This window comes from Rana temporaria, chromosome 1, assembly GCF_905171775.1.
Source record: "Rana temporaria chromosome 1, aRanTem1.1, whole genome shotgun sequence".
NCBI classification, from domain to species: domain Eukaryota; kingdom Metazoa; phylum Chordata; class Amphibia; order Anura; family Ranidae; genus Rana; species Rana temporaria.
This window is the reverse complement of record NC_053489.1, coordinates 184,143,153-184,157,027: the sequence shown is the minus strand read 5'-3', so window position 1 is coordinate 184,157,027 and position 13,875 is coordinate 184,143,153. Positions and strand designations below refer to the sequence as shown.

At 44.7% G+C, this 13,875-nt stretch overlaps 1 protein-coding gene across 1 annotated transcript in view; it reads left to right on the top strand.

Annotated features, from left to right (window-relative positions):
- KNTC1 (kinetochore associated 1) overlaps positions 1 to 13,875 on the top strand; it is a 552,295-nt gene that overhangs the window by 389,386 nt on the left and 149,034 nt on the right. Inside the window, exons 45-46 of the mRNA XM_040347334.1 lie at positions 7,942 to 8,031; positions 8,429 to 8,600. Of these exons, the coding sequence (XP_040203268.1) occupies positions 7,942 to 8,031; positions 8,429 to 8,600 (262 nt within the window). The remainder of the gene's footprint in view (positions 1 to 7,941; positions 8,032 to 8,428; positions 8,601 to 13,875) is intronic.

The following is a 13,875-nucleotide window of genomic DNA, read 5'->3' as shown; positions in this document are numbered from 1 at the left end:
TTTCCGAATTTCTCTGTCAGCCATTGCTCTATGAATGCCACCGGATTCTTTCCCTCCATTCTTTCCGGTATCCCAATGGCTCTAACATTATTGCGGCGCATCCTATTTTCGAGTTCATCGATTTTTGCCGCATGTTTAGCGACCATCAGTTGCTGGGCATGTACCTCCCTCTGCATAGGGGCTAAGTCATCCTCCAGTACACTAACACGGCCCTCAACATCAGTAGTGCGATCCCGCAGCTTCTGCATGTCCTGGCGCATGTATGTCATTTCAGCCTTCACCCCCTTAAGTTCTGATGCCAGGTGTGTCACTGAGGCATTGCAGGCCGTGATTGCTGCAAAAATGTCCCTTAGTGTGGGTTCAGGCCCGTCCGGGCCTGAGGCCTCCACCGCATCCAGCACATGAGACCCTGGTGATGTACTCACTGCTTTCCATGGCAGCACTGGCGCGGATGGGTCCTCCAGGGGCACAGTGTCGTCAGCGTCGGATTGGGACCCGCTGTGGTTATCTCCGCCATCCCCAGGGACCTCCAGGAGCTCGCGGGTGCTGATCGGGGAGAACACCTTCTGAGCAGCAGCCCTGTATTTCTCTTTCGCCGACTGCGCGGCGCCGCCATCTTGGATCACGTGGTCCGGAGCTGTGCGGCCTTGTGGATTGCGCCGGGACATCTTATCTATGCCCGATCCGGTACCGTCGAGGGTAGCTGTAGCAGCCAGGAGAGTCAAGGTATGTAGCGGGACCAAAAATAAGCCACGAGCGGCTTGTCAGCAGGATAATCGAGCGGATGATCGGTGGAGCTCACAGGACGTGCGACCGTCTACATCCCCAGCTAAGCCACGCCTCCGACTTTTGTTCTTAAAGTCATCCATCTGGTCAATCAAGGAGTTAGTCCGGCGGTCCTGTATCTTACAACGTTCATGGAGAGCTTGCAGGGCAGGCCTGATAACTTCCCATTGTGCCTCCAAGTCCTCCACTCTACCCCCAATGTGCGCAGTGTCTGCCTGCAGGGCCTCAATGTCCTGCCTAAAGGTCTTCTTAACCCTAATGGCAAACAGTTCTCAGTCAGCTTTTTAGGATGAAGGGCGAGGATGTGGGCCCGAAGATCGTGTCCCCCATGACATCCCCATTGTTGGGGGTATAGAGCTGGCTGAGCTAGCAGGTGAGGCAGGGGGAAGGAGCGAGGGAGATGGAAGCCGTGAAAAGGAGATAGGGGAGGCCGCACGTGTACGCAGTGTTTACCAGTCGGTGCCATCTTGAAAGTCCAAATCCAGGGAGCCGGATCGGGTCTGAGGAGTCCGCTGGGGCTGCAGGGACGTCCGCCTTCTGGATGGCATAGTCCAGAGCTGAAATCCCCCCAGAAATGGGTGCAGTAGTAGCAGTGGGTTCACGGAGCTCTTCCAACACACATCCTCACACGTTCATGTCACGGCCACGCCCCCTAAGGACGTGATTTTGATCGGCATGGTGAGATGATTGTGTTATAGATGTTAAATTGGCGTTGTTCCAGCGGTTCCAAGGTGTACCATTGGCACACTAGTGAGAGGCCTTCGTCCAAGTTGCGGACAGGGAAGGACTTATTGTCCTTAGTGATGATTAGTTTAACCGAGTGACCCCACTTATATTGAATTTGGTGGTTCCGAGTGGTTTAGTGATGGTGGATAGATTCTTGCTTTTGTAACATGGTGTATGTAGATAAATCCGCAAAGAAAGCCAGGGTGGCATAAGGCTTCCTTGTGGCGCATAGAAGTTTTTCTTTTACATGAAAAAAAAAAAAAAAATTGTGCGGACAATAGTGTCTCTTGGTATAGTGTCCGATAGATGCGGCGGTTTTGGCAGGTGGTGTATCAACACTCAGCTCCCCTTGGGGGGTATCAGGGAAGAAAGCGGAGAGTAGCTGTGTGAAGTAATCTTTTAGTGCAGATTCTGGGACGGATTCTGGTATGCCTCTTATTTTTAAATTGTTCTTCCTGGAACGGTCTTCCAAATCTGCTATTTTGGCCTTCATCCACTCTGTCCTCTGCTTCTTCCCCCTGTGCATCCACCAATCTGTTGAAGGAAGATGTCACTTCTCCCATTTTAGCTTCTATGACGGTGACTCTGCCCCCTAGATATGACACTTCAGATGCAAAGTTGTGCAACATTCAGATGGTAGGGTCAGAATTTGGCGTAAACAACATGAAAGCATGGATCCATCCTGCCTTGTATCAATGGTTCAGGTTGGTGTAATACTGTTGGGGATATTTTCTTGGCACACCTTGGGCCTCTTTGTACCAATTTAGCATCGTTTAAACCAGTGGTCTCCAAACTGCGGCCCGGGGGCCAGATTGCTTGCATTTATCTGGCCCTTGGGGCACCATTTCATCCACTGATACTAACTGTGGGGCATAATCCCTCCCAATGACACCAACGATGGGGCCCAATTTCTACCATTGGCACCAACAATGGGGCCCGATGACACCAATGATGGAGCCCAATTCTTTCCTATGACACCAATGATGGGGCTCTATTCCTCCCAATGACATCAACAAAGGGGCACAATTGCTTCCACTGACACCAAAGAAAGGGCATTGTTTTTTCCCCACTGACATTAGGACCTGTTCTACGCCCAGTGATCACAGTCCGGCCCCCCTAATGTCTGAAGGACCGTAAACTGGCCCTTTGTTTCAAAAGTTTGGAGACCCCTGGTTTAAACACTAGGCCCTGCCTAAGTTTTATTGCTAACCAAGTTCATCCCTTTATGACTACAGTGTAACCATCTTCTGAAGACTAATTTCCAGCAGGATAATGCACCATGACACAAAGCTCAGATCATCTCAAACTGGTTTCTTAAACATGACCATGGGTTCACTGTACTCCAATGGCCTCCACAGTCACCAGATCTCTCATTCCAGTAGAGCACCTTTGGGATGTGGTGGAATGGGAGATTTGCATCATGGATGTGCAGCTGACATATCTGCAGCAACTGCGTGATGCTATCCTGTCAATATGGACCAAAATCTGAGGAATGTTTCCAACACCTTGTTGAATCTAGAGAAAAAAAGAGGATCACCGCTCCAGGTGGGTCGCTATGTAGAGTAGACTGACTCAGGATACCGTGGGTGATGGCAATGCACTGACCATGCATGAGATACGAAGAGAGGAAATGGATAGCCGCACTCCAATAACCAAAAAGGTTGTCTTTTTATTCAAACGAACAGCAAATACATCACTTCACAAGGTCACAGCAAAGGAACAGGGGAACAGCCGACGCGTTTCGCACTGAGCTAGTGCTTAATCATGGCTAGTGTGCAAACTGGACTGTTTAACCTATATATAAGAAATAAAGGTGAGCATGTGACTCCCATCACCAAATGGCCGGGAGGAATCTGTAATTGAAAGACTCCCCCCCCCCCACAACAGATGGGAGTCACAGCTCACTTGTGCATACTAAAACACATATGTGAGAGCACACCTTAATCAACACAAATTCTCTGATCCCTCACAAAACTTCTTTTGCATATATAGAGTGAAAATAAAAAGTATATATGTGTATACATAACATAATCATCATGTAAAACAGAAACACCCTATACAATAAAAAGTTGTGCATAGTACATAAACATTATGTGTGTAGTGATCTAAACATAACATAGGCATGTGTATATATAGAGTGGAAGTTTAACCCCTTAGGAATCCTGGTGTTTAAAAAAAATATCCAAAAGACCTCGCGTCTGCACAACATCCTGAACTTATCTCCACCTCTCACAGGACAAATGATTTTTTCCATGCCCTGTATATGAAGACTGGACGTGTCCTTAAAGTGCACTAGGTTCCAATGCCTAGCTACATTGGTGTTGTGATCTTTCTCTATATCATAGAGATGATCACAAAGTCGATCCTTTAGCCTCCTGATCGTGCGACCCACATATTGAACGTGACACATGTCGCAGGTGATGACATACACTAGGTACATTGTGTTGCAGTTGATGAACTGCTTGATGTCACTATCTTTATTACATGAATGAGAATGCACCGAAGGACCTGGGGTGATGTATTTGCAGTATCTACAACCCCCTATACCGCATTTGAAGGTACCTTTAAACGTCAACCAATTGTCTCGATTGACCTTGGTCGAAAACAAGCAGAGAGGGTCTGGGAATAGACTCAACTCTATGTAGCGCCTTGTTGATGATTTTGGTAGGGTACTCCCTAGCTTTGAATCTGAGTGCCATATCCCGGGATTCACATGTGAAGTCCTCTGGCTTGCTACATAGTCGTTTGAGCCTGGGAAATTGCCCAAAAGGAATACCTTTAATTGTATGCTGGGGATGGGAAGAATCCCCACGCAATAGGGCATTGCCCGCCGTGTCTTTTCTGAATAGACTTGTAGTGATAGAGCCATCAGTGCCGGTGAGCCTGACATCCAGAAAATCAATGGTGATTGGTTGCAGGTTGCCGGTAAAACGTAAGTTGAGGGTGTTGTCATTAAAATATGACAACCATGACTCAAGACTGGCAGACTCATCGGACCTGATGAAAAGTAAATCATCTATGTAGCGGCAGAAAAAAAACGTATCCAGGCGACGGGGGCTATCACATCCAAAGATGCGGGACCTCTCCCACCATCCCATGTAGAGATTGGCAATAGGTAATAGTCCCCATCAAACATGAAAAAATTGTGAGTAAGCAGGTATTCCAGGGACAAAATAATGAACTCCTGTAGGGCCAGGGAGAATCTACCTGACTCTTGTAAAAAGTGACTAACAGCCAAGAGACCCAAATGGTGTGGGATACAAGAGTATAAGCTGACCACATCGCAGCTGATCCATCTATATTTGGCATCCCAGGAAAACTCGTCAAATTTCTGAAGGAGCTGCTGAGTGTCCCGTAAAAAACCCGGGATCCCAGATACTAGAGCCATTCTAGTGCTTGCAACGCACTAGCTATATGCATACAATTCTACACACTTACGCACTATAGTGCGTTCTAGCTCTACACTTAACATGCATGAGCTAGTATACATATCTATATATTTATGCACTATAGTGCGTTCTATATATGCTTATTGGTTCTTGGTTTGGAGACTGTTCACTTCTGATAGGTATGGTTGATGGACAAATATCAAGATATCACATATATATTTTCACTGTTCACATATATATTTATGATAGAGAGGCATATAGCGGGATACACCCACATATGGGTGTCTTCTGACATATATATCTCTATATATACACATGCCTATGTTATGTTTAGATCACTACACACATAATGTTTATGTTTATGTACTATGCACAACTTTTTATTGTATAGGGTGTTTCTGTTTTACATGATGATTGTGTTATGTATACACATATATACTTTTTATTTTCACTCTATATATGCAAAAGAAGTTTTGTGAGGGATCAGAGAATTTGTGTTGATTAAGGTGTGTTCACACGTATAAGTTTTAGTATGCACAGATCTGGTGTGGGGGGGGGGGGTCTTTCAATTACAGATTCCTCCCGGCCATTTGGTGATGGGAGTCACATGCTCACCTTTATTTCTTATATATAGGTTAAACAGTCCAGTTTGCACACTAGCCATGATTAAGCACTAGCTCAGTGCGAAACGCGTCGGCTGTTCCTTTGCTGTGACCTTGTGAAGTGATGTATTTGCTGTTCGTTTGAATAAAAAGACAACCTTTTCGGTTATTAGAGTGCGGCTATCCATTTCCTCTCTTCGTATCTCACCTTGTTGAATCTATGCCACCAAGAATTAAGGGGGTCCTTCCCGGTAATAGTAAGGTGTACTAATAAAGTTGGCCAATGATTGTATACAGGTTAGGAGTTTTGCCTTGAATTGCTTCATGCTTGTTTTGGGTCAGATCAATACCCAGAAAATACTGGAGCCCAGATACGGCTAGGTAATGAATGTTTTGAGAAGTAGGTTAGAAATGGCAGCTTATGTGTTACTTTTTAGTACAGGTTTTCTTTAACCACTTAAGGACCGGACCATTATGCAGCTTAAAGACCTGGCCACTTTTTGCGATTCGGCGCTGCGTGGTTTTAACTGACAATTGCGCGGCCGTGCGACGTGGCTCCCAAACAGAATTCTCAACCTTTTTTTCGCACAAATAGAGCTTTCTTTTGGTGGTATTTAATCTCCTCGGTTTTTATTTTTTGTGCTATAAACGAAAATAGAGCGACAATTTTGAAAAAAATGCAATATTTTTTTTACTTTTTGCTATAATAAATATCCCCAAAAAATATATAAAAAAACTTTTTTTTTTTCCTCAGTTTATTCCGATGCGTATTCTTCTACATATTTTTGGTAAAAATCACAATAAGCGTTTGGTTTGCGCAAAATGTATAGCGTCTACCAAATAGGGGATAGTTTTATTGTTTTTAAAAAAAAAAAAAGTTTTTACTTGTAATGGCGGCGATCAGCGATTTTTATCGTGACTGCGACATTATGGCTGACACATCAGACACTTTTGACACTATTTTGGGACATTGTCATTTTTACAGCGAACAGTGCTATAAAAATGCACTGGTTACTGTAAAAATGAAACTGGCAGTGAAGGGGTTAACCAAGAGGGGGCGCTGTAGGGGTTAAGTGTGCCCTAATGTGTGTTTCTTACTGTGGGGGGCGTTGCTTAGCATGTGACGTCACTGATCGTCGTTCCCTAAGACGGGGAACGGACGATCAGTCACAGCCACACTAGGACGCACGGGGAGAGCTTTGTTTACACTTGCCTCTCCCCGTTCTTCCTCTCTGTGACTTGATCGCAGGACACTGCGGGGGACGGTCACGAAGGAGAGGACCGGGTCACGAGCACACTGCCGGTGCTGCGCAACCCACGGCTGGGCTCTTAAAGGGGACGTACATGTACGCCCTTGTGCCCAGCCGTGACATTCTGCAGATGTATATCTGCGTGCAGCTGTCCTCAAGTGGTTAACTCGACAATGCACATCGAGGCAAAAGAGGGTTTTTTTTTTTTTTGCCATGGGAAAAATGTAGAGGCTGTCATTGTTGACCAATTCTTTAGAAAGCCAATTTGCCTTGCCATCATGCTGATGCGTCTTATTTTTAAAAGGTGTCCAGGAATGGCTGCCTAGTATTTTTTGTGACAGGTTTGCTTTAGGTTGTTGCTGTTTTCTGCATACAAATAAATATTTCAGAGTCTCTAGTAGTTGAGCCCTCAAAGCTAATCTTTTTATATAGTATATACCGGTATATATTAAAATGTCACTGTATATCCCCTTGTGTCCCCAATTTGGGCAGTGTTGTAGCTGAAGTTTTTACTCAACAAATATATTATGTCCACGTTAAATACAAGTATGGGAAATTCACATTTTACCATCGAGACTGTCACTACAGGTGGACAATCCTATGCTTGCATGGATATTGTCACCTTTTGTGGATAATACCTCCTTTGTGTTTGGTCAGTCTCCCTAATCAGTGGTAATACCTGCAACTATTCTGTTGAGACTAGTTTGCTTCTTTGGCTCAGTTATATAACGACCGCTGCAATAGTTGCTTGCTTATTAGAGGACTTGTCTAACCATTGATTGTTCCGTATGAAGCAATGAAAGAATTCGATTCCAGCGAAATTAGCTGTGCCCTTTGAATTTCAGTATATTCTCCGCCTTCCTTCCTTATCTTTACTTGTGTTGTGTTATGTCCCTTTGTGTTCTTAGGCCTTTCTAGCAATGGCAATTATTGTTATGTATATGCTTTTTTAATTAATTTTGTTTCTCCTCCAATAAATTTATACATGTTTTAACTATATTATGCCTAAAAAGTCCATCATCTGCCATTCTAATTTTTCAATCTGATATATCGGGACGTGGCACTGTTTTTTTTGTTTTCGTATCCACAGTCCCACTCTGTGGTGATGCAAATTATAATTTCATGTGTTGATCTGGCATCATAAATCACTTAATTGTTTCCTTGTGTCCACTTCATAATCTCTTTCAGATGGATCCCTATGACTATGAAACTATTGAGGCGGCCTTGCAAGTTATAATGGCTGCAGATGAAAAGAATACCAATATCCAACTTAGTCAGGTAGAGTAACCTCAGTGGTCCCAGTTCCAGATTTCGAAATGTTTAGTGTTTAATTTATATAGTCATATTACTGCGGTAATATTGATCTGATTTGTAGGTGGCATTTCGATGTTCTAACAGCGCTATGTTATTCTGTTGTGATATACTTATGTATTATTTCAATTTGAATAAATTATGCTATAATGGCATATTCATGATATTTTAGCTTTTTACTTTAGAATATTAAAAAACACAGATTTTATTTTTTTGTTTGATTACATCTGTCATTGTTTTTGTGTCTGAGGGCTTTTCCCTATCTTATTCAGCATCTATTAAAAACATACAGAGCTTGGCTGTTTCTGTGTATTTCCTAGTTGTTGAATATGTTTTTTTAATATTTTGGAATTTTTACTTGCAGGCTTTAAATTTGATCAATCTTCTTAAATCTTACAAGAGGATTTCTCCTCCTGGTGATATAGAGCACCAGTACATACTGGAGCATGGTATTTCAATGTCCAGTACTGCACACACTAGACTACCCTTCCATTTGCTTTTCTTCACAACCGCCTCAAGCTTCTGGGCCATCATATGTAAGTTGCAAGTATTCATGTGAATAAATAAATACAAAATTTTTGTTAAAATGTTTAATCATAGCAAGCCGCATCCTCCATCCACTTAATTTTAACCTCTCAATATTCCCTTTTAAACCAAATTTTTATTGTAAGCTCAAAAAGTTAAACATTATAGCAACCTACACCGTAGATATGGGCTATAAAGTTAAGCTTGCTTTATACTTTAACGTTGAATTTCTTTCTCATTATACTATAAAGAGACACTCCTTGTTTTGTACTTGTCTGTTAAATTATTTTTCTTGGAGTTTGAGGGAAACATGAACTCTTAAACTTCCAGGTTATACTGCCACTGTAGGAGGATTGTACACTGACAAACTGTACGCCAGACCAGGGAATAACCCCTCCTACTACCAGCATGCCAACGTTATAGCAAAACAATAATGAGAGCATAATCATAATGTGTCCCTCAATAGAATCCAAGGCAAGCATTTTACAGTGAGTACAAAAATCCTATTTTCTTTCTTGTCCATTATGGCTCACAGGAAGTGTTAAACCTTCAGGACATCCAAAAGCAGTCTGAGGGGTGAAATACAAGGTAAACAATAGAAATCTGGGGGTGTCTGCAGTTAAGAGTCATCTGAAGGCCCTTACACGGAAGCTAGCAGATGAGGGAGAGATATCTACCTGGTAGAACCTAGAGAACATTTGAACCAAAGACCAAAATCGCCTTGTGGCCGAGAGAAATGTCTCCAATGGGTTTAAGTGCTGGCTTCTGAAGTGCAGAGAGAACACAATTCAGATGTCATGGAGGAACAGACAGGGGAAGTTGCATGGGACACTCCCTTGAAAAAAGGTCTTCATCAAAAAGTGAGAGGCCAATGGTCTCTTTATTAGAATGGAAAGTTCAGGCGCTTGATGCTGAGACTCAAATGTTAATCCAGACCCAACTGCAAGCAGGAGATCATTCATCCCACGGAGAACCCCTAGACTCTCGCACCTAGTGACATATGCCTCTCAAGTCCAATGATAGACCTTATAATAAGTGGAATTCTTAGCCTTCATTTTAGTAATTAAAGACTCGGAGATTCCCCTGTTCTTTAGAACATGGCCCTCAACAGTCATGATGTTAAACCCACTGACCGAAAAGCAGGATGGTAAATAGTTTTTTAATACAGTAGTGCTGGATGGCCTGGCAGGACCCATGGTGCTTCTGCTAGAAGTCTTACCATGTTGGCATACCACATTCACCTGGAACAATCAGAATTACTATTTCAATTCTATGAAGCAGAGGTCCAGCGTACCGCAGGCTGGGCTCTCCCTGTCCCCGGTCCTCTGCATTTCCTCTCTCAAGCACAACACACACACATACACTTTTTGGGCGTGGCGGCTGTTAGCCAGCTGGGTGGGCTTGTTTTCCTGACATCTAGGCATGGTTTCTTGTTGTAGGTGGGATGTGGAGGAGGAAATTAGGATGGAAACGCACCAAAGTATAACTACTATACTGAGCACCTGCACGAGCACAGTGGGCTTAAATAAATAGGACTTTAATTTTTTGGAATTTTGTTTAACCACTTCAGCTCCCCTCTTCCTGACCAGGCCATTTTTTGTGATACTGCACTGCTTTGCTTTAACTGACAATTGCGTGGTCGTGTGACACTGTACCCAAATAAAATTAATGTCCTTTTTCCCCCCCACAAATAGAGCTTTCTTTTAGTGGTATTTGATTACCTCTGCGGTTTTTATTTTTTGTGCTATAAACAAAAAGACCAACAATTAAAACAAAAAAAAAAATATATATATATATATATATATATATATATATATATATATATATATATATTGTAACGGAACCCCAAATGGGACAGGGGTTAACGCCGTTTAAGATATTCCATTCCGAACCCAAGACAGCTTATCGACACTCCACAATCCGGCGACACGAACCATACGGATTTCCCCCCCAGAAACGAGACACAGCTCTGTTCTCTGGTTCAACAGGACTAGCCAATCTTTATTGAGAAGGCAGGCTCTTATATACACCAAAAAGAATACTTGCAGTAATCAAATGGACAATGACACACTCCGCCCACAACATCATACAATGGTTACTAACGAGCCCCCCTCAATACACATCTTTTAGTAGACACATTTATCATCAATAGAAATTCACACAATACAGTGTCAATTAGCATAACACCAGGGAAAGGTTCTTAGGAGCCATCCTAGGTTGATTTACATCACAGTAGCAGACTTAATTACCACAGCAAGCTTAATAGTACACATCAGTCAACACACAGTATATATACAATATCTATACCGCATTAACCACTTCCCGACGGCCGCATGTATATGTACGTCCACAATATGGCACGTACAGGCAAATGGGCGTACATGTACGTCCTTGCCTTTCCGCAGGTCGGGGGTCCGATTTGTTTGGGAGCCAAGTCGCACGACCGCGCAATTGTCTGTTAAAGTGACGCAGTGCCGAATCGCAAAACCTGGCCTGGGCATTAAGCTGCCTAAAGGTCCGGGGCTTAAGTGGTTAAATGTGACTAGCACAGACCATAGTGGGGTTCTCATTCACCCTGTGCCCCTATTAGAGACACAGGGTGATCTACACATAAGAGGCATCGGTGAAGCTGAAACAGGAGTATCTCATACTTTCTAAGCGCTTCTGGGTCCCACGGGCCCTCCCGTTACACACACACACACACACACACATATATATAAATAATTACTTTCTGCTATAAAACACATCCTATAAAAAATCTAATTTCTCTTCCGTTCATGGACGGACACAGCAGCATTGACCTTAGGGTTATATACCTTTCCTTTCAGGAGAGACTAGGCAGAAAAAACAGCACTTTAAGTGTTAAAAACACTTCTCAGTACAGCACCTCCCAGGGGGCGTGTCCCCGGGTAAATCCCACTCTGGAACATCCAGCCTCAGTTTTTTTCTGCCTAGCGATAGGAGAAAAAAAGAGAGCGGAGGGCGCACCGACCTAGTGTGATACTGATAAAATAAATTTATTCAAATATTAAAATCAATAGTTATACTCACAAAATTGGAGTTAAAATCAGGCTTTAAAATGAGTGCAGCAGATGTCCAGCAACATCAGTGGAACGCGAATAATCGTTTGAACCAACAGTCAATATTACAGCTGACGCGTTTCAGGGGCGTACCCCTTTCTTCAGAGCTAATTGGTCTGCAGTACAGTTTCTTCAGAGCACTGCAGACCACTTAGCTCTGAAGAAAGGGGTACGCCCCTGAAACGCGTCAGCTGTAATATTGACTGTTGGTTCAAACGATTATTCGTATAACTATTGATTTTAATATTTGAATACATTTATTTTATCAGTATCACACTAGGTCGGTGCGCCCTCCGCTCTCTTTTTTTCTCCTTTATAGTTCTATGAATTCCCACGATTCTGAGGAGGGCTGCAAGACTCTAGAGCAGGGATATGCAATTAGCGGACCTCCAGATGTTGCAAAACTACAATTCCCATCATGCCTCTGCCTCTGGGTGTCATGCTTGTGGCTGTCAGAGTCTTGCTATGCCTCATGGGACTTATAGTTCTGCAACAGCTGGAGGTCCGCTAATTGCATATCCCTGCTCTAGAGGATAACTTTTAATTGAACTGCACCACCTCATAGCACTTCCCGAAAATACCAGAGCGCAGGAGATTTGTTTTTGTATATTAGCGATAGGAGAAGACATGGCCCTTCTGGAGCCCATGTGCTCTGGAGATTTTTTGCGATTTTTTTTTTTTGCCTTTATTTTATTTTTTTCCTGCATTTTTGGATCCTGGGATCTACTATCAACTGCCGACTGGGTGACAGGCTGGATCTTGATCCTTGTAGTCCCCCCATTCGGCCATCGAGCATGTGCCGGCCTTTAGCTAGGCCGTCCACAACATGTCCTGTTGCTCCAGGGGCGGCCGGTGAGCTACATGCTACAGGGCACACATATTACCGGTCTCTATGGCCGTGTCACAGTGTGCCGGGCCGACAGCCATGCCGTATCTACCTGCGGACGTTGGGTCTGTCTGGAATACCTCCAGCCGGTGGTCGCAGGATGGGTAAGTAGTATCCCCTTGCCTCGGCAGGGTGGCTCCACTTTCAATTTGTGGCCCTCCCGTTGGGCCTGGCCTCACCACCCCGGGTTTTCACCAAGGTGCTCGCCCCGATTCTGGCCCTGCTGCGGCAGCGCGGGATCGCTATCGTGGGATACCTGGACAATCTTCTTCTGAGAGCTTCCTCAAGCTTAGAGTTAGAAGAGAACGTGTCTATCACCTGTCAGACCCTCCGAGAATTCGGTTGGCTGCTGAATATCCAGAAGTCAGTACTGGTAACGTCGCAGAGGCTGGAATATCTGGGGTTGGTCCTGGATTCCTCAGAGACGAGAGTTTTTCTCCCAACGGAAAAACTACAGACACTGGATACTGCGGTGCAGCGGTTGGCGACCCAGAAATGGGCGTCGCTTCGCTTTTGCATGAGAGTGCTGGGTCTGATGGTGGCCTCGTTTGAGGCAGTTCCGTATGCCCAATTCCACACCCGAGTGTTGCAGAAAGAGATTCTGTTACGTTGGAACAAGCTTCCTTCGTCTCTGGATTACCAGATTCGGGTGAGTCGACTGGTCAAGTCCTCCCTAGTGTGGTGGCTGACACCTCCGGTACTTCGGGCCAGAAAATCTTTTCTGCCGTGTCATTGGACAGTGATCACGATGGATGCCAGCCTCTCCGGCTGGGGGGGTGTCTGTGGTGTCCAGACAGCCCAGGGGCGCTGGACTCAGGAGGAGTCCCGTCTTCCAATCAATGTACTGGAGCTCCGAGCTATCAAGTTGTCTCTCCAAGTGGTCTCTGGGTCTGCAAGGCCGACCGGTCAGAATCCAGTCCGACAACGCCACGGCCGTGCCGTACGTCAATCATCAGGGGGGCACACGAAGCTCGGCTGCAGTGACGGAAGTCACGCACATCCTCCGGTGGGCCGAAAGTTACGTTCCGGCTCTGTCGGCGGTGTACATTCTGGAGGTGCTGAACTGGCAAGCCGACTACCTAAGTCGCCAAAAGCTAGACCAAGGAGAATGGTCACTACACCCGAAGGTGTTTTAGAGTCTGCGCCAAAAATGGGGCACTCCAGACGTGGACCTTCTAGCGTCCCGTCTCAATCGGAAGGTGTCACGGTTCGTGACCAGGTTCGAGGGACCCGTGGGCGGACGCGTCAGACGTGTTGGTGGCGCCATGGGGTCACTATCACCTAATATACGCCTTCCCTCCGCTGAAGCTTCTTCCTCAC